The sequence below is a fragment of the Parasteatoda tepidariorum genome, chromosome 6 (genome assembly GCF_982258835.1).
Source record: "Parasteatoda tepidariorum strain Cologne lab strain chromosome 6, Ptep-v5.0, whole genome shotgun sequence".
Classification (NCBI taxonomy): Eukaryota; Metazoa; Arthropoda; class Arachnida; order Araneae; family Theridiidae; genus Parasteatoda; species Parasteatoda tepidariorum.
In genome coordinates this window covers 29,877,547-29,898,762 of record NC_141760.1, presented here as the reverse complement: position 1 = coordinate 29,898,762, position 21,216 = coordinate 29,877,547, and the positions used below count along the sequence as shown (strand labels likewise).

The 21,216-nt window shown below is 27.7% G+C and overlaps 1 protein-coding gene and 1 long non-coding RNA gene across 2 annotated transcripts in view; one reads left to right on the top strand and one right to left on the bottom strand.

The window, feature by feature from the left end:
- Positions 1-21,216, bottom strand: part of LOC147807748 (uncharacterized) — a 371,001-nt gene that overhangs the window by 95,273 nt on the left and 254,512 nt on the right. The gene's annotated exons all lie outside the window — the stretch shown is intronic.
- Positions 34-10,848, top strand: mRpS35 (mitochondrial ribosomal protein S35). The gene is made up of 8 exons (XM_016058289.4): positions 34-269; positions 1,102-1,184; positions 3,074-3,299; positions 4,309-4,448; positions 5,996-6,108; positions 9,070-9,139; positions 9,350-9,472; positions 10,616-10,848. Exons 1-8 carry the CDS (start codon positions 155-157, stop codon positions 10,760-10,762), a joined length of 1,017 nt encoding a protein of 338 aa, XP_015913775.2. The 5' UTR covers positions 34-154; the 3' UTR covers positions 10,763-10,848.

The window sequence follows — 21,216 nt, the reverse complement described above, 5'->3', positions numbered from 1 at the left end:
AGTAGCATTTTATTGTGAATAATATATTGAAAAGAAGGTTTTGGTAGCATTCAGATAAGCAATATTTCTTCAAATGATTTTATTTTTGGGTAGCAGATCTTACAATATATAGGGTGGCAATCGATTAGTATATTTATTATTTACAAAAACAAACATGGCCGGTGTCGTGAATTTGAGCAAATCTCGAATAAATTTACTTTTTATTAAATATTATTCGGCAAATTTTATGAAACATCGAGAATTTTCAAGTGAAACTAATATTCAAACAGGTTAATCAATTCTCATAAATCATTTTGTATTCTATTCCTATGAACTTATGATATTGAATCCTATAAAAGGGATTGAAAAAATATAAAAGACTCGAGTCATCCTTTGACTCATTGCAAAATTAGTTCCCCCCCCCCCAATTTAATTATCCTACCTGCTACCTCACCGTGTCTTATGGATGTCTCTTCAGGATGGATGTTTTAAAATTTCTCTTCACTAAAAATAAATTAGGCTCTTAGTAAATATCCCAGAAGTAGTCAAGAATTACCCTGAGTCAGACGTAATTTGTGATTACTAAAAATCTGAAATATTTTAAAGTTTTTGTGAAAGAGGGTTGCATAAAACTCATCCCATAAGTCACTAAGTTTTAACTAAAATTAAAATTTTACTTTGTTTAAGTTGTAGTTTGCAGTTGTAAAAAAGATGTTGGCATTTTTTGATCAGGAACTACCATTGGTTAACAATATTTCAGTTTCCATTGTCTTCAAAAATTTATTAATGAAGCATTAATACCTTTAAAGATATTACTACATCGGTACCAACTACAATCACCAAAGTGCCAAAGAAATTTTTTGGCTTCAAAAATTAAAAAAAAAGGAAAATAAGTAGAAGCTTATCTGTGGTTGCTGCAAGTTATACTCTTCTAGTTGGTCCCCATTCGTGATATATATATATTGGTTTCTTGTGGGCTACTCTCTGCAAGTTACAAACGTTTGGCAATTATTTTGGCACAGGTCCTGATATCAAAATCCTCCATTATATTTGTAAAGCTTTTAATCTGTTTTTAATTAAAAAGTTATTGGAAATTGTTTCATTTGTGCATCTGCATTTCAGACGAAGAATTTCGAGTTTTGGAGCTATACCCTCTGAAGAAAGCGGCAAAGAGGACTGAAAAACGATTTTTTCGAGATGCTCAAGTAATGTTTATTGCACAAATTCTTTATGTGTATAGATACTTGTACCTATTTACCTTTTTGTATTTATAGATTGTTTTTATGCTTACTGATTCTTTACAAAACCCTTAAATAAATTTTTAAAAAGAATGAAAAATTTTTCTCAGAAAAGTGTAAATTATCTGACATTATTATTTTTTTTATGTAAACCATAGATTTGTAAGTGTTTACTTGACCAATTAGTCAGTTAACTAATAAATTTAATTGTTCTTTTTTTAAAAGTTTATTTTAGTTTAACTTGTGTACATTAACCATCTATAAAGTGTGGCATTAGCTATGATTAACTGTGAACTGAAATATGTTAACTGTGACTTTAAATTGGAATCTGTTTAAAGTTTTCATCTTGTAACTCATTGAAGGTGTCATTAAATGTTCACACGTGATGTTAGTACATGCTGGTTTTATTTAATTAGCATTATCTACAAAGATACATAGCCACACATTGTGGCAGCTGTAAATGAAAGCAAAAATTAATAAAGTAAGTTTTGACTGGCATTTGATATTGTGAATTTACATCGCCGTGACAATGGCTCCTGTATGAAATTAAATAATAATATTGTTATACTTTATATAATAATATATATTATATGAAATAGCTTATGAGGAATGAGATAGAGTGGGATCCAACAGTTTTGACTCAGAAGAAGGATAAATCTCCAAAAATTGTTAGATGCTTTGGGAGAACTATGAGAGCGTATAGAGTAATTAAACTTTAACGGGAGAGATGTGGCATCAGCTATAATTAACTGTAAACTGATATGTTAATTGTAACTTTATATCGGGATATGTGTTATGTTTTCATCTTGTATTTCATGTTATGTGATGTCAATATATTCTGCTCTATTTAATTAGCAGTATCTAAAAAGATACATAATCACACGTAAAGTACGTGATGGAAACTTAAATTTAGCAGTGTAACTCTATTGCGTGAATATCTACTTTTACACTTTAGGCGTAAAGATACTTTTCTCTCTGAAATAAATTTATTGCATAATATATATTGTGTTAGTAGCGATGGTTTTTTTTTTAAATTTAATTTTTTTTAATCTTTTAAACATTAGGTGTTGAGACATTGTAAACACACAAAATGATATGTAATAATTATTATTCAGATAACTGTTAACAGGGTGCATAGCGTTTTTAAAAAGTGCTTAAAGGTGCTTATTTTCAATTTTCGTTTTTTAAAAGCTGTTAAAGGTGTTCTTTTCATTGTGTGTTTTTGAAAAGTGCTTAATTTTCCCATTTTTAGAATGAGATTTTTCCTTTACCATGTTGATTTTCTTACGAATTATGCAAAAAGACGCAGTTCACATTGTTCTATTCAACGTTTTCACAATTAATTCAACCCCAATTTATTTCTTCGTATTGTGAGTCTGTAGATTATGAAAACGCCATTCGTTTTACATGATTCAAAATTCATGATTTTCGACAATTGTCAAAAACAATGCAAATGTTTTGTTTTTTTGACATGACGGTTAAAATAAGATAAGACTGTCAATTGTCAAAAACTTCCCAACCCTGTCTAATTATAATATTTTTTTAAAGTGCTTGAAAATTTTTTTTGAGTGCTTAAAAGGTACTTGTTTTTTGTTGAATAATATATCAAGTAGCTGTCAGGTAACTGTTAAGTACACTGCTAAATTTAAATTTAGCAGTGTAACTTTATTTTGTAAATATCTACTTTTGCATTTTAGGCTTGAAGATATTTTTCTCTCTGAAATAAATTTATTGCGTAATATATATTGTGTCAGTAATGATAGTTTTTTTTAAATTTGATTTTTTTAAAATCTTTTAAACATTAGGTGTTAGGTCATTATAAACACACAAAATGATATTTAATAATTATAATTCAGGTTTTACCTCCTCGAGAAAAAAGGATGCCAATTGATCAGGATTGGCCTAGTGTCTGGCCTGCAGCTAAAACTTTCAGACCTTCAGCTGTGCCTTTACCAGTTTATCAAGGGTATGATCAAAAGCGTGCACCTCCTGGAAAATATGCAAATGCAGAATTGATGAAAATACCTAACTTTTTGCATTTAACACCTCCTGCTGTGAAAAGACACTGTGCTGCTATCAAAAGTAAGTAGTATATAAATAGGTGTAAAACCATAGCTAAGTATTTTAATTCTGTACTTTTAAAGACCCATATTTACTGAAAGGGTCAAGAGACTTATTAAATTCAGCCTTTTGTTAAATTCAAATTAAAAGTTAGTATAAAAAATTTTAACTCATTACAAAAAAACTACATTAATTGTTTTATTGAGAAGTGAAAACATATTTCACAAATGCTGATTTTTTAAAACTTTACAAATTTTTTAAATGTTTTATCATCTGCAATCAACTTCAAAAAACTGTGTGAAAGTTTTCAATGAAATTATGACACTAGTACATGTCAGGGTTTTAAGTGAAGTTTAAGTAATGTTTGACTTTGAAAAGCCATAAAAATAACTGCACTGCACAAAAAAATTAGGGGAGCCATGTGCCCCCCTAATTTATTTATATATATATATATATATATATATATATATATATATATATATATATATATATATATATATATATATATATATATATATATATATATATATATATATATATATATATATATATATATATATATATACTGCTCAAAAAAATTAGGGGAGCGCATGACTCCCTTAATTTTTTTGAGCAGTGTATTTTGATTGCACTAATATTAGTTTTTTAAGGCACCTATTACCACAATATCAATAGTATTACTTATTACCTCTGTTTAGTCGATGCTTGCTTGGACCAATTATATTTTTCTGCAAAAGTTTATTTTTTAAACTTTTTTTTCTTCCTTTTTTAGATATATATTGTGAACTTCTGAACATTTTGAGAAATTTTTGTAAAGAAAGGCTTAAGAGATTAAAAATTGTATAGCTAATATTTTAGAATATTTTTTACGTTTTGTTACTGTATTTGTTTTATGTTACTTTTTTGAAGTATTTTTCACTAAATAACTAAGAATATAAATTATATTTTGAAAAATTTTTTTTTTATTTTGCATTCTATTCCGTTTCTATTTTTAACTTTGCTTTTTTTTGTTTTCTTTTTTTGTTGTTAGAATTTTGCACTGAATGGCCTAAGGGATTGGAAACTGATGAAGATTGCGAAAAGCATTTTCCAGTTGAGATTATTACTTCCGATTACTGCCATGCAAGTCCAACAATTCGTGATGAGCGTTCAAGAGCTGTTACGCTAACTGTATGATGTTATTTAATTTTGTATTTCAAATATTTTGAGTTGTATGTTATGACGTTAATTGTGTGTACTCCAAATCCGTGAAAGTATTACTGTGCATGAAAGATTAAAACTTTTCAATTAGGTTTAAGCAGTAGTAGGTTAAAAAAGTTTTTTTTTTCATGAAAATTAAATTTTATTCATTTTTGTAATTTATTCAATAAATATAAAATTTGTGATTAATATTCTGGTTAGTGCAATTCAGGCATATCAGTTTGACCCGTGGCATTGGGGATGGCCCCAAAATTTTGAGAAATTATGAATCGAATATTATTTTATTATTCATTTGCTTCAAAATTGAAATGGAACCAGATTGCTGTTTTTTTACTTCACATGATGTCATTCTTCTTTATAAACATTCAGCGTGATTTCTGTACAAAGTTATTTGTACAGAAATCATTTAAGTACCTATCTACTTACCTTTTTTTTTTTGCATTGCATTTTGTGATATTAGGCATTTATAGCTTATCTATTGCCTTTATTTTCTTTGTATTCCAGTGTATTGCTCAACTTTGTACTTCATTTAATTTTAAATAGAGGATAAATTTTTTTAAAAAGACTGGCCTTTGATCTGTTATTGTTAAAATTTCCAGAAAACAGCTACGTCTTGTTTTATGTACAGATGTGTAAATGTGAAAGGTGTATCATTTTGATTCCCATTTATAATTTTCAAAACACAATGCTCTTAAATGTATTATGAAAAACTAATAAGATTTTCTGTGTTTAAAATTTCTCATTAGTGACTCATACTAATTAGTGCTTAGTAATTAAAATTTTGAAATTTTAATTTCGCAATGTATTGTCCAAAAATAACTCAATATATTAGGATATATTTTTTAATTTTATTAACATTAAACATTTTCATTCACCAAATTAGTTTAAAAAAATTAATTTTTCATATGCAAGTTACACATTTTAAAAAATAGTGAGTAAGTATCAAATATAGAATAATTTGTATACTTACACTGTCAATGCACTTGTTATTATATGTTACCTAAGGAATTGGCTACATACAAACTTGAGTTAATTTAACAATACTTTTAAATTGTGAATCACTATAGTAGAGACAAGGGTGTAGTGATTTTATTGTTGTTGATTGTTATTGTGATAATACCTTACTCATTAATCTTTGTGGTATTTTATGATCACTATGTTATAGAAGTCAGTGCTTATCGTTGTCAACAATTATTATATATTTGATATATCATGAAAATATAGTTTAAAAAATTAGTATCTTAATGTGTAAAGAATGTCCATATTTCATGATTTTTTTATATATTTTCAACTTTAAGGCTTATATAAAGAAAAGTATATTAGAATCGCTATGGTGGTTTATGTTCGTCTGTTTAACATCACATCTTATTGTTTTTCTTTTGACTTTTCATTCGAAAACACCTTGAATATTTAACCAAATATATTATATAAAGTAATTAAAGCAGTTTCATTAAAATTCCCTAAAAAATTTATTTGTGCAGAAATAAATGAATTTCTTACATATTTTTATATTTCAGATAAAGTTAAGTAGTTTGAATTTTGATTATCATGCTCGTGATAAACTACTTAGACTCGCTGGGAGCAATCGTTACAAAAAAGGTACTGATGAGCTGGTTATTACTGCTAGCAGGTAATATTATAAATTTGATTTTATTCAATTTCTCAAGAATTCTGCAAAACTCTAACCTATAGAAAATTATATTAACAAATTTTCCTTATTTATTAAATATCTGATTAATATTTCTAGTTAATATTCTAGTTAATAATTTATTCTAGTTAATATTAGTTAGAATTTCAAATTTATTATAATAATTAAAAAAAAAACATTAAATGTAGGCATTAATAAATATTTACACCATTAAATTTAGTAATATGGTCAATAAAGAAACATATAAGATGTTCTCATGTCATTCTCCATAGGTTAACGTAGGAGTTATCTTTGTAGCTGTTTTCAATTGGATAGTTATGTAAATGATTAATTAAATGAATAATTTTTGTATAAAAATTACATTTTGCTTGTATTGAAAAGCTTGTTGCAAAACAATGAAGTAACACATTTTTCTGATTAGTTTGGAAATTTATTTTAACAGCAAAAAATTTAAGAAGTCATATTTTTATATTAATTTTGAGATTATTATCCCAAAACATGTGATATACATGCATATTTTCTGTGAGTTTTCACGCTGCTGAAAATGCATGTTACAAAAATGGATACAACTCAAAATGCACATTTAAGAAAATGGGCAAAGATCAAAATGCATGCTTACAAAAATGGTCACAGCTTGAAATCTGTGTTTACAAAAGTTCGACGCTACTTGAAATGCTCGTTTATGAAAATGGACTCCGCAAAAACACTGCTTTTAAGTTTTCATCCCAAATGTAACATTTAAACAAAGAGTTATGCACATACTTTTCCTTACTTATTTAAACACTAAGCATAATCATTATGGGGCTAAGTCCCAAACACAGACCATATTCCTAAATTCTGCAGTTTGTAGATTGGACTTGGAGGTTCGAAGTTCTGAACTTCAAGGTCAGGTGGCCTAGGTATATTTCTGATGTAACTTTTCAGTCATGGTCTTGATATTCAGAACAGTGCCCAGATTTAAATAGTCACCAACAATATACAACCTCTATGAGATTTAGCTTTTTTGCTTTCACTTGTGACTTGTTATCGTTTCATAATAAGTCCCTTATTTGATGTTTTTTCTTATTATTTTCTGACAACTGTTTTTTTTAAATAATTTATTTTGTTATTTAGAATGAATTTAAAAGTTGTAAAATTAATGAAAATATGCTGTTTCAAAATGTATCAAATATCTGATACTAGCAGATTTACTCATATTGAGATGCATTTTGTTAAATCTAAAAACCCACAATTGTTCTTGTGCTGGTTTAAATGAAGACTAATGTCAAATTTAAAAAAATGTCAGTTTATTAAAACAATACTTAAAAAATATTAAAACAGCTGTACACAGGAAACCATTATGAAAAATATTAAGAAACTGAAACATATTTTAGCTCAAAAACCAAGCGTCGCTATTTGAAGAACTCTGTATTAACATCAGATAAGACATAACCAGATCTTCCTCCCATGTCACTTATTGATATTATTCTTTTAGTTTTGTCACAAACTTTATGATTCCTCTTCCTGTCTCAGTTTTTGTTTACAAACATAGTAACAAAACATTGAGGACAGTGCTGTACCCTAAAAATATGCTTGAGAAAGAAATAAAATAAAATAACTCAAAATAAATAAAATAGTACAAACAAAACTGATTTACAAAGGGAAAAAAAGTCATTGTTGTTACACATTTCAACTTGCTTTATTTTTCACATGGTTGTCCAATTTTCATCTTTGAATTAGATAATGATAAGGAATGGCATGCGGATAAGAAACATCCTCCCATGTTTGTCCATTTTGTGACACAGCAGCATATTGTCAAAAATAAATTATTATAATTTCTGAAAAAGTGATCTTCATCTTGAAGTTTCTTTCAACGTTTTGAACCAGATTTTCTTGTTGTTTAATATGATTTTCTTCCTTAATCAAGAAAAGATGTAAAGAATATTATAGCATAATTATTTAATGCTTGGATGGTTAAAATTAATACATTTTGGGATTAATGTTATAATTTTATTTCTAAACACTTTTACTGCTTGATCCTGAGTTTCTTACTATTCAATTTAGTAGTTTATCTGCATAACAAATTGGTTTCTCTCAATTATTTTGTTTGGAGAGTTGTAAAGAGGAAATATTCAACAGAAACTTGTTTATTTTTTTGGTGCTTAAAGGATTAAATGTTGTCCCTCTAAATGTGAAACTGCTGCTCAATCAGATTAAGGCTCCTTTTGAAGGCTCTGATGTTATACAAAATAACTCTTTTTAAGCATTATTTTACTACTTTATTATGAGTTTGTAACATTTGTTCTTGGTTGTTTACATTTTTCCCACTTTTAGCCCCATCCACTACACTAATTATGAATTTGGCTTGAAATTGTTAACAGAAAAAAAATAAAAAAAATTCAATATTGTGAACTTAAAAAAAGTTTGTGGTGTAATCTCTTAATATGTAAAAAGTTACTTTCATGCTGTGCGCTTTTAAAAGCCTACAAAAAAAAGAGATTCATTGATTTTAACAATTTTTGTATAGAAAAAGCTATGCAAAAGAAAAAGCTTCCACAGGTAGCTTTTGCAGAAAAAGCTTCCATAACTGGCATTTTAAACAAGTTTAATGTATAGGTTTTTTTTTAAAATGCTTCAGCTTTTCGTCTCTTTAAAAGACTGTGCAATTCTTTTTAAGAGTATAGTATGTATATTTTAAAATTAAAGTTTTTGAGTTTAAAATATTTTTACTTAAACTGTCTTTTTCTTTTCTCAAACGACATAGCTTTGAAAAACACTCTTAAATTTTTAGCCAAAAAAGGTACTTTTTCTTCTTACTACAATAATTTCAGGTTTCCATCCAGTAATTATTACTTCTAATGCTATCTAATTATCTAATACTTTTTTGGGGGGGACTAAGTTTTATATAATTGTTAATTTTTTCAAACATTACTTATATAACAATCTGAGTTTCATTTTTTTTAGATGTCCACTGAGAAAACAAAATTATGATTATTTAATGTATCTATTGACTGCTTTGCATCATGAATCTTGGGTAAGTTTACTTTATAATGAATTAGTTTGATTGATTAAAATGCTGAATTGTTTGAAATTGTAAAGTTTTTATTTTTTGTTTGAACTTTAAGAAAATTGCTTTGGTCCAACAAAAACTGTTGAAATTTAACTTGAAGGCTAATGCTTGGAAGATTTAACTGTATTTAAAATTATGCATTTTACATTTAGTTGATATTGATTTCTAATGCAGGTAACAGAGCCGTGGGAACACGAAAAGACAGAGGCTGACATGGAAAAATTTTTCTTTGAGAACAGCCGTATTGAAAATAAAATGTCTAAAACAATAGCACTCATAGAATCTAAATCAGATAATGTAAGTCTATTTTATTTTAATTTTAAAATTATTAAATAATTTTTAATCTACTGCTAAAACTATTAAAATTTTCAAACTAATTTATAGGGACCATCATGTTTTTTTTTCTTGTTTGACGGAGACATAAATGTTTGTCCAAAAAATTTATAATTTATGCTAAATTTAATTCAAATTTTTTTCTCAATTTAATTCTTATTTTTTTCTATTGAAACAAAATCCTAAAATCCACCCCCAAAAAAATCACAATAACATATACTCTATATTGGTGTAATGTTAAAAATGTTTTTGGGTGACATTTAAAATTAATCAAAAAGTATTTTTTAGTATTTCTTTATTTATTTTTGTATTATTGAAAGGGTATTATTATAAGCAGGTTTTTCTGTTTTAAATATTTTTTTACGACCTGATAATTTGGATACCACATTGTGTTGTTATTTTTATTTTTAAACTGTTAAAATTTAATTAAAAAAAGACATTTATATTTTTTGTGTATTATGTTGTCTTAGTTAGTTTTTTTAAAAAGAAAAAAAAATTGTTTTTGGGTGTTTATAGAAAAATTTTGCAATAATGCAATACTTTCTTTTTAATTCTATAATTAACTTTTTAATTATAAATTTAAATTAAAAACTTGCAAACTGTCGATTATATTTAAACTTAATATTTGTCAGATCTTAAAGTAACGCTCCCATCATTTGAGAACTGCCCTTTTTCTTTCTTCAATTTCAAAGATATTGAGTGTAACATTTCACACTCAAGCACTTCTAAAGTGTGTCATTTACATTCAAAGTGTACTATGAAATGGAGAGTTAATTCCCTTTAACCAAACTAGTCCAAGCATACTGTGATCCATCCAGGCTTTGTAAAATAAATATTTCATAATTTTTCTATCACACCTTGTGTGTTTGAGGTCAGTTGTATATATTCATAACAAAAAAAGAAGAAAAAAACTGATTTAAAACTTAAGTTGTCCATAATAATTAGATCTTTTAAGTGTCACTATTTCTCAAACTCTAATCACATTATTTTTTAACTCTATTAATAATACGCAGATGCTGCAAATTTATACTTTCCCAGTAAGCTGTAGAATTTCTATTTACTCGTACAAAATATAATTTTTAATATATTTTTGATATTTAATTTTAGGATAACATTGTAGAAGAAACAAAAAATTCTGAAAAAGTGACATCTTTTGGTAAAGCTGTCACTGAACTACTCAACAAAGGTGAAACTGAGGAAACTCTCAGTGAATATAAAAAGTCAGTTCTGAACTCTCTAGGTTTATCAAATTAAAGTCATTTATGTGTTTTAGTATGTTGAGAGGCTCAACATTTTATTCATTTGTACATAAAATTCAATAAATAAAGTTATCAATTGTTTGTTTTAGATATTTACTCATGTATTTTCAAAAAGAACTCCTGCACTTAGTCTTTTGGTTTTTACACATTTTAAAAAGTTTCATGAGATTGAAGAAATTTTCTAAAAAAATCTCTTTCAAAAAAAAAATTTTTTTTTGCTTGCATTATTGCTTGCTTGGATAATAACCAGTCATATATAGTAAACAATTTGGAACTATTTTTTAATTCTGGAAAATTTCAAAATTAGTTGAGAGTTTTCTATTTTGAAATTGATTTTAAACATTTTTGAGTTGTAAACTTTTTGAGCTTTATTATCTTAAAAATAAGCTTAAGAATACAAAAAGAAAAGTGGCATTGAACTCTATTTGAAATCAATTACAAAAAAAAAAGTAATGATTATAATGAAATGAAATTTAATGGTATTATAGTGTACTTATTACAATCACACTTCATTTGAGGACATTTTATTGCATAGACAAACATATTTGAACTTATAATAAAATGTTTTAAGGCCGAAATTTACGATACATTTAAAGCTAAATTAATTACTACATTTACAGTTAATTTAAATTGCTTTAAAGTACATTTTAAATAAACGTAAGTTGCTTTTTTTTAATGTGCTGAAGGGTCTAAAGATTAAATGTCACATTAACTGATTTTTAAATAATTTTATGGGTTTTTTTATTGCCTCAGTTGCATTAAATATTTTGCTTTAAATTACTTATTGTTTTTCACAGAAAATATAATTATCTTTTTTCAACATCTTGAATGTGTTGATTTTTGTAGATTTACAGAATTTTTTACTATATTTAAACAGACGTATGAAAATTTATGCTGATGAAAATCTTTCTGCCTTATATTTCCTTCTTCAATTTTTATTTTATCATTACTTTTTTGTGTGAAATATATTACCTCCGCTTCATTTTTTCGTCTTCCTTGAGCGTCATCTTGAAAACTTTTTCCTATTTCTTTAGTTCTATTTGGATATTTCATTACATTGAAACACGTGTATAAACAATTATTCTGCCAAAAAAGAAAAAAAAATTTTTTTCTAACTTAGTTTTCCCTCATTAGTCCTGTGTGAAATTTTAACCTTCGTCCTCAATGTTTAATTTTATTTTTAACATCTTAAATTTTATTTTACTTAAATACAAATTTTTTTTTTTAAAAAAATTGCCATCAAAATATTTTTTTAACTCGAGCATAATGTTAGAGGAAATTTTACTGAATTGAAACATAACTATAAAGATTTTTTCTGATAAAAGTTTCTTTGACTTATCTTCATTTCATCCCCTTGAAGTTATCTATTATTATTATTTTTTTAAATCTCTTTGTCAACCACAATCCACTACATTTTGAATAGAAACATATATTTTCTTAATTATCGTTGAACAATTTATATTGGATCATGTAGCATTTTGATATGCATATTTTAGATAAATATTTTACTGCATTTAATTTAATATTAATAATTTCAAAATATTGTACATTTAATTTGAAATTAATAATTTCAAAATATTTGTATTTTTTGAAAGAATGTTTAAGTTCAATTAAAATTTTAAGTATATAACTAGTGCTCCCAACAACTCCAAAATTATGAATTTGTTTCTATTAAATGGTTTACAAATTTAAAAAGTTACAAACACTTTTCTAAGTAGTTTTTGCACTTTTTAAAAGAAAGTTCAAAACAATACGGGGTTTCCACAAATTTTATTTTGTACTGTTAAACAAGATTTATTAAGAATGAGACCGGCATTGTAGGGGATCATCCCCCGAAAATGTATGTTTTCTTTCCTTATACCATTACATTTTGCTTTTCAGGTGATTATTGTAAGATATTTTCATTTGTTATTAAATTTTGTCTTATGATACAAAGTAAAATTTGTAGAAAACCCCTGATCATTTTGAGCTTTCTTTTAAAAAGTAAAAAAGCTTACTGAAAATTGTTTGAAACTTTTTAAATTTTTAAGATTTTCAAATTTAACTTTTTTAATTAATTTTTAAATATTGTTCACTACAATATTATAAAGGAGAAATGTTTTTTTTTTTCTGTATGTGCGTATAATGAAAGAACTACTTTAAATGCTCATATCTTGTGCAGTTTTTACGAATATTTTTAAAACGATAATTTTGGAATTAATTTTTGAATTGCTTCAAAAATTTTGTTTAATTTCATTGAATATTTTTTAAGTTAAAGCAATAAAACGTTAAACAAAACAGTTTTTTTTTTATATAAAAATGTCCATATCTTCATAAATATGTATGCTAGGTTTACGATATTTTATGCAGTTATTAAAAATAACAACTTAAGTAATTGATACAAACTACAAACTTATTGCTTGATATTCTGCTATAGGGTGCTAAAAAATACTTGCTTTCATTCGTAATTTATTGTTATGTCTCTGAAACTTCTGAAATTTCACTTTTAAAGCTACAAAATAATTCAATTCAAAAACTGAAAGTGTTTCTTCCATTATTGTAGGGTATATACAAATGTATATACAAATACATATGTCTGATTGAAACATACAGGTGAGCTCGCACTCATTTTCGGGTTAGTCTAAGCTTGAAGACTTGATCTGAGAAACCCTCCTCGAATCTGAGTTCAATAGGAGTGTTTTGAGCTTAAGCCCTCTGAGCGTCAATAACATCTGATTAAGAACAAAATGCGAAGAAGATAAAAGACGGAAATTTGCAAAGGCGTTTTCAAATCATGGCATTCAGTACATCTAAATTGTTAAAAATTAATTTCAATTTTTTTTTCTTATATAGTATCTGGACGAAATAGATTTATATGCGTTTATTTAGTTTAAAAGTAATAGGAAAATGTTGTATTGAAATGTAAATATTGTTCTCGAGAAATAAATAGTCCTGTTTTTAAGCATTTATTTCTTAAAACTATTCAAAAAATGTGTTTAAAATTTTAGATTTTTCCTGTTAAAATACCAAATTTTGCATTCTGAATATGCAGAGGAAATTAGAGTAAAATTAAAAAAGAAAAATTAATCACTTTAATGTATTGTTTATTATAGTTGGCATTAATTAATACTTCTCTTGGTTAGAGCCATACAGGTAGCCATTTGAATTTTTTTTTTTTGTGGACATATAGATTTTATGGAGAGAAACTCTAAATTGTTCTGGAATTTGTCACTAGATGTCGCGTCATGTCTTGCGTGATGAAATCCTTTAAGGCTGTGGTGCGCAAACTTTTTTCGACTGCGACCCCTTTTGTAGAGAGAAAATTTTTGGCGACCCCTAGAGATAAATGTTCACAAATACGATGTATATTTTGAGCATTTCTTTCGTTTCATCGAATAAAAACATCATCATATTTGACTCATATTAATTTTATTTATAATTTTAAGAAAATACTTTTTGTATAACACAAAAATCATTAATTGCCCTTTAATGAAATGTATGTGGCTGCAAGTTTCTAATTATCTCATCGATGTTTGGATGTATGTTGCTAATTGCAATTCGCATATCATCTTCAGGGTTTAAACGCGAGCGGTATTTAGTTTTTATTGAAACTAGTTTGCTAAATCCAGTTTCACATAAATACGTTGATGCAAATTGTATTAACACTCTGATGGCATTCTTGCATAAAACGGGATATTGTTTTTCCACGGATAGCCAGATGGAGAATACATTACGCATTACGGTCAAAGAAAGAGTGGGCAGCATGAAATTGCAATTAGACAGTGAGTGACGGCGCTTCACTCTTTATATGTACACTGTATAATATGCAGCATGCAGGGATAATGCATTTCATAAAAATTTGGCGACCCCCAAAGAACTTCTGGCGACCCCCACAGGGGTCGCGACCCCTAGTTTGCGCACCACTGCTTTAAGGTAAAACCTTTAAAATCTTGGCGAGAATTACTAATTTTACATTTGAAACTTTGCTTGCATCACAAAATGCACAAGGCGTAGTGGCCGGCGTTGCAGCCTCCCCCCCCCCTGCGCTGAATGTTGTTGATATAGAAGAATACTCTAGTCGGCCTATACAAACATTCTGACAACTTAAATATTTATTGTTAAGAATTAGAAATCGCATAATCTAAATACCTCTTAAGTTATTAAATAAACCAAATATTTTAATTAAGTATTTCTTGAGAAATTTTAAAAAATGTCAACTATCCCTTCCATTATTGTAGAGTAGGGTATGTATCAATCTGCGATTCTGCAATGTGTATATTTTTTGCAGCTTTTTTGAGAATGTTTATAAAAATATTCAGTAGAACCCCTTGTCGTATAGCGCTCGATCATCCGATTCATCGATTAATCGACTTCTCTTTCGACTCCCGTTAGAATAAATGTAGTGGTCACACATTTCATCTTTATTGTAATAGCTGATGTTACCCAATTACTGATTCATATTTGAACTGTATGTCAATAAAATCCACATACAATTCAATTCAATCCAATTAGGGCTATGACAATTCTGAAATGCGAATCTTAGAAAACGATAACAGAGAGGTTTAAGCTGTCATCTGTACTTACCAAAACTATTGAAAATTTATCAGTGATCAATCAGTTACTAGTAGGAACTAATTGGAATACGTTTCATTTCAAAGTAAAATAGTGTGAGCAACTGGTTGCCATAACAACTGCAATATTACGGCATTTGAATGAATGGTAATAGTCAAGTGATATATTAGAGTTCAGCCTCTGACTTGGACATCTCTAAAGATATATCCAAGCCAGAGGATAGAATTAGAATAAATTAATCAATAATCTTTTGCACCATTCTTATTGGATGATTCATATTTACATCCCAATTGAATCGTATTACTATTGGTTGCTATCTGTAACTCATAGATTTCCAGCGGATAGGCAGTGACATCAACTTAAACAGAATATCTCCATTAAACAGAAAACAAAAAAATTTCAATGATTTTTTTCTTGCTGTATCGTTTTTTAAAAGAGAAAAGTATATCACAAGTAAGGATTTGTGATAAACTTTATTTTAGTCGTTAATTGTTTTGAGTAGTTCTACTTATACCTTAATGTTTATTATTCTCATAAAATTGATTTGAAAAAGGTCCGTCGATTATCCGACAATTTCGATTTTCCAACATACTTCTGGTCCCATAAGTATCGGATAATCGGCGTTAATTACGGATATTAAGGATTATGGGTCACTTGTGATAACAAAATATGGAAACCAATCAAATGATTAGCATTAGGTGGTTTTGTTTCTCTGGCCAATGGGATTAAATTTTAGAAGATTTGGCTGATATACTTCTTTTAAAGTAATTTTTTTCACTGACCCCTGCTAAATAAGTCAAATCAGTGAGACATAAATCTATCATAGTATCTGAGATATTAATACGCATCTAGAAGTTACTTTCTTTCATTTTCGTAACTTTATTTTGTCATTGATAGAGAAGATATAAAATAAGTTTCTGATATTACTCAAGAAAAAAAACAAAGAGCCAGGTGTTTCAAAATTACTTAAAAGGCCCGAGGGACATAAATTTCTCGGCCATCTCTTTCTTCGGTCCATTACGAACAAGCTGTTATTCAAACTGCGATAAAACTTGAGCTAATGCTTATTGCAAACCAGTATAATGTTAAAACAAGAATAATAAAAATGTTTAAAAGCTTCTTTTTCGGTTTTTCTTGGAATACCAACAGAAATGGGAAGGATAGATAAAGAAGAATGTCTGATAAGTTGATTTTAAAAACGTCTCCCCTGTCTCTGATAACCCATTGCTCTTTCTTTGAAGTTATTGAGATTGATACAGAGAAAAGTTATTGGACATGGTTTATCGCCAAACGATGTGGAAGAACTTGTTTGAAGCTTCTTACAAAAGTGTTCTGTCACGTGAAAAAATTTTCTTCACAAACTCACTTTTCTCTGAACTTTAAATTTTAAAATACCAATAGAAGTGAAACAGAATCTTTGGCTCTTCTTCACAGCAGAAATAAGCATCCTTATACGTATCTGAAAATTTTTTTCTTCTTTCAAAATGTAAATTTTTCTCGAAACATAAATTTTATTAATTTACAATGGATTTTTGATGACAAAGATGATATAGTATCGTATACTGCCTCGTATTAATTCCAATGTACCCCACTTATTATTTTGCCCCAATTTTTATTCAGTTTGTTGCCCAAACATTTTTATTGGCCGGAAAATCACATAAATTTCCACTTTTTTTTGTTTCATCAACATGAATCATAAAGGCATTGCTTTCCTGTAAAATATTTTATATCCCGAATTTAACAGTATTTACCTATACGTATCTTTAAAAGTATTTACCTATATGTGAAAGTATTTTAATGTTAAAATTATGATGTTAAGTGTTACTTTGCTATTATTACGTTTTCGATTTTGGATTGTTTTCTAATTTAAGAGTTTAAAACTATTAGAGTTGTTTCTTTATTCTATGGTATAACCTTATTACACTACAGTTTAAGATAACCTTATTTGAACCGGTGTCTAAATTTATGAACCATTTTACAATAATTATTTTTCGGTGTAAATTACCTTAATATGCTATTATAAATTTCCGTCAAAGACATTCATTAAATGATTTAAAAATTAACGACCAGTTTTATGCACAAAATGTATTTAATATACCAGCCTGTTTGGTGAGCGAAAATATTAAATTATGGTAGTGACCTTGCTAAATTTATTATAATAATGTAACTTTAATTTTAAATGTTATATATTTATCAAAAAAATGATTACTAAGCAAAATTATTTATGTTTACTAATAGATCTCAATAGAATCATAAGGGAAATAGATTCATACAACATTTTCCGTACTCTTTAACAATCAAATTTGTCTCAAAATTGGGAAGCAATCATTAGGTTAATGAGCGGCAACAGATAAGAGACCTAGTCCCGTTGTAATTTTAAATTGAAAAAGCATTTTTCAAATTTAATATTCGCATAGCGGTTTCTTGTAAAACTGCTTCCCTTCATTCGAAAAGGTTTCAAAAAAAAAAAAGAAAAACGTGATATTTTTTCGTACTTTTTTAATGAAATTTATAGAGTTAATGATGATGAAGTAAAAAAATAAGTCGAGATATGAATGGCTCCAAGAAAAAGCTAGTGTTAATATATTTGCTAAGAACCGGATTTTTCATTTAACGTACGATACACACAACACTGTATATGATGAGGAATATGTTTAATAAGCATTACTCATACCACTACTTTTTACTAGCAACAATAGGCACTGAGGCAGTGCACCATACCATAATTTAAAGCATGGCTCGAAAAATCTCAAAAATATTTACATGTCCTGCCGGGTATAGTAGCCTAAAGAATACATTTCCAAACATGTGTTTTAATTGTATGTTAATAACTTATGAATGCAACTGTTGTTTATCTGTTATACAAATTGACATTAACAACATCACATCTACATATGTAGATAACCTACTTCGACACTTTTATTTTAAGTATAAATTAGAAGTTTTGATGAAGTATAAATCAAAAGCCATGAGTTTTTTTTAACAGGAAAGTAATAAATATTGATGGAATAACAATCCATTTCTTACAATAATGCAGAGCATTATTGTAAGAAAGTAATAACAATATCAAAATTATGGAGTACTATCGGCTGTTTTATCATCTGGTTGGCAACTCTTGTCAAGATTTGAGGTGCGCTTAATCGGCATTTTATGGTAGTTTTAATTGGATATTTACATGCATAGATAGGTAAAAATACATGCCCGAGCATGTCAGGCATTGCAATTTTCAAGACCTTGTGCAAATCAAATTGCATTACATAACATTAGCTTTAACATTTAAAATAATTTCGATTCTTGATAATTTTAGCAAAATGACATATGACTAATTAATACACATACATATAAAAGACTTAATGAACCAGCTCTATTGTTGATCTTTTACTTATTCATATTTATTCAAAATTTTTTACGTCCAACTAATAAAATTTATGAATGACATTATTTATTCCCTGATCTCATAACAGCAATATTTATTTGATGACTCTTTTACCTTAGCAATTCGATTCAAAGTTTGTTTAGGAGTAATTTACAAATGGTTTGTTTTTCTAGGAATAAATGCCACTAATGTCTTTCGCCTAATTTTTCATTGATAATGCATTGTTCTTTAGAATCTTTATTCCTGGTATTTTTGTGATTTCTTGAAATATGTCTTACTACTTAGAATTCGGAACAAGGAGCACTATAAGCTGGAAGAAATCTCAAATGCGCTGGAGCTTAAGCCCCGGGGAAAAAATCTTCGCAATGAACCGGTTTTGGATAAGAATCAGACTTATATAGTTCTTTTTTTTGGAAATAGCTCATATCTTTTTGTGTAATATATATGAGATTCGCGAGGAAAAATCGCGTTCTCAAAGATTGTTATTTATTTCATCCTCTTTAAGTCGTAAATACTTTGGTATGTGACATATTGCTCGTTTATAACGGTTAAAAGAATATCTTAGAAATATTTTCTCTTTTATTTACAAGAAGAAACAAAAAAGATTGAATGAAATTGTATGCTTTATTTCTTTTAAAAATAAAGTAGAATCAGGTCTGCAGTAGCTATCGAATAAAGTGGCCACATTTGTTGTTGAACGAAGTGAGAATCTTATGAAAGATCAGAACATAATTCAAATGCTTGAGTTAATCTCATGTGATCACAATCAACGATCTTTTGATGACGGAAATGTGTAATATATCAGAAGTTTATCAGAGAGACACTTCTTTTTTAAAACATAAAATCTGCTTCACTATTCTTGAAAATTAAGGCAGAATTTCATCGCACCCAATTATTAACTTTTTTATTCGAAGATTATTGTTTGCTAAAATATAAATAAATTATATTTTCCTATTAACTTTTACTCTAGAAAATTAACTTTTAAGTTTTGGAAAACTATAACTGTATTCAGTAACCTGAAATATAAATAAATTATGTATTCACAATAATTTTTGCTTCAAGAAATTAACTCTTATGTTTTGGAAAACTATATATGTATTCAGTAACCTAAAATATACATTGATCTGTTTTATTATGTACAGCGGGTGTTTTGCAATCATTGCCCTCAAGGGTACTTTTTGAACTTTTTTCGCTTAGGAAAATAAAAAAAGGTACAGTTTGTGTGTCTTTAAACAGAAGCAATTATTAAATTTTTAAGCGGTATATATCATTTTGCTGAGAAAAGTTTACTGAGCTTTTTATTAGAGAAATATTTAAAGAAATGATTAAACTTTATTGCAATGTCGGAATGATTTTTTATACATTGAAAAGTGAAATCCTAAAAGCTTTTCATTTTTAGAAACCTTAGGTTTTTCTTCTGCTGTGCAGAAATGGACAAAACTCTACCTTATCATCATCATTACTTTCGCAAGCCCACGATCAAAAAAATACATATTTCTCTTACACGGCGGCAAAGAATGTCTTTATTTCTTTAATAAGGAACTGAAATATCAAGTGAGTGAGCAGTCATAATCGCATGATCGCATAAACATGCATGCTAACAAATTTTTAAATGAGAATTTTTAATGAGTTTAATGACAAATTTTTAAATGAGAATTTTTAATGAGTTTAATGACAAATTTTTAAATGAGAATTTTTAATGAGTTTAATGACAAATTTTTAAATGAGAAGATAATAGGGAATAAGTTCCAAACAATAAACAAACAGTTAGATATATTTATTTTAATTATACTTATAAATTTATGTAGGCAAAATAGTAATTTAGATCTATTTTTTAATAATGCATCATAATAACCGCAGAAGAGAAACGCGTTTCATCAACGAAGATCGGGCTGATACGCTTTTTTCCTTTTTTATCTTTTCCTTGGTCATTTTGTGAATTTATGTTACAGTACCGGTGTTATGCGTTTGTGTAAGCATAAGGAATGTGTTGAACCGAAAAATACTGAGAAATTTGTAATTTTGTATATTAATGGATCAAAACATATAGGAATGGATTAAAATGTTTACAAACCAAAGGTTCCACAGGATGTATAGCTTTGCATTTTTTTAGAGCCAAATTATATAAGAAATATAAGCACGCATACAAAACTAGACTGAATTATGAAAGTCTCAAATGATAGAGAGAAGCGAGCTCGAATTGCGAAGCAACCCGTGAAGAACTTGGAAAGCAAGCAAGAAGATTTAAGAAGATGTTGTTCAAGAAGATGTGGGCTCCTTAGAAGTAATAAAAATATTCGATAAAAGCATTACTTCACAGGGGCTGGTTATTAGATAGCTCGGGGGAAAAACCCAAGTAAACAAGATATTCAGAAGATTTTAAAATCAGATGCAACTCACACAACAACACAAAAGGACACAATCAATACAATTTTTCTGTATACGGAACCAGGACGCCTCACTACCAGAGCCGACTTCATCAAAGCTTGACCAACTATTTACAAAAGAAAATGTTCAACAAG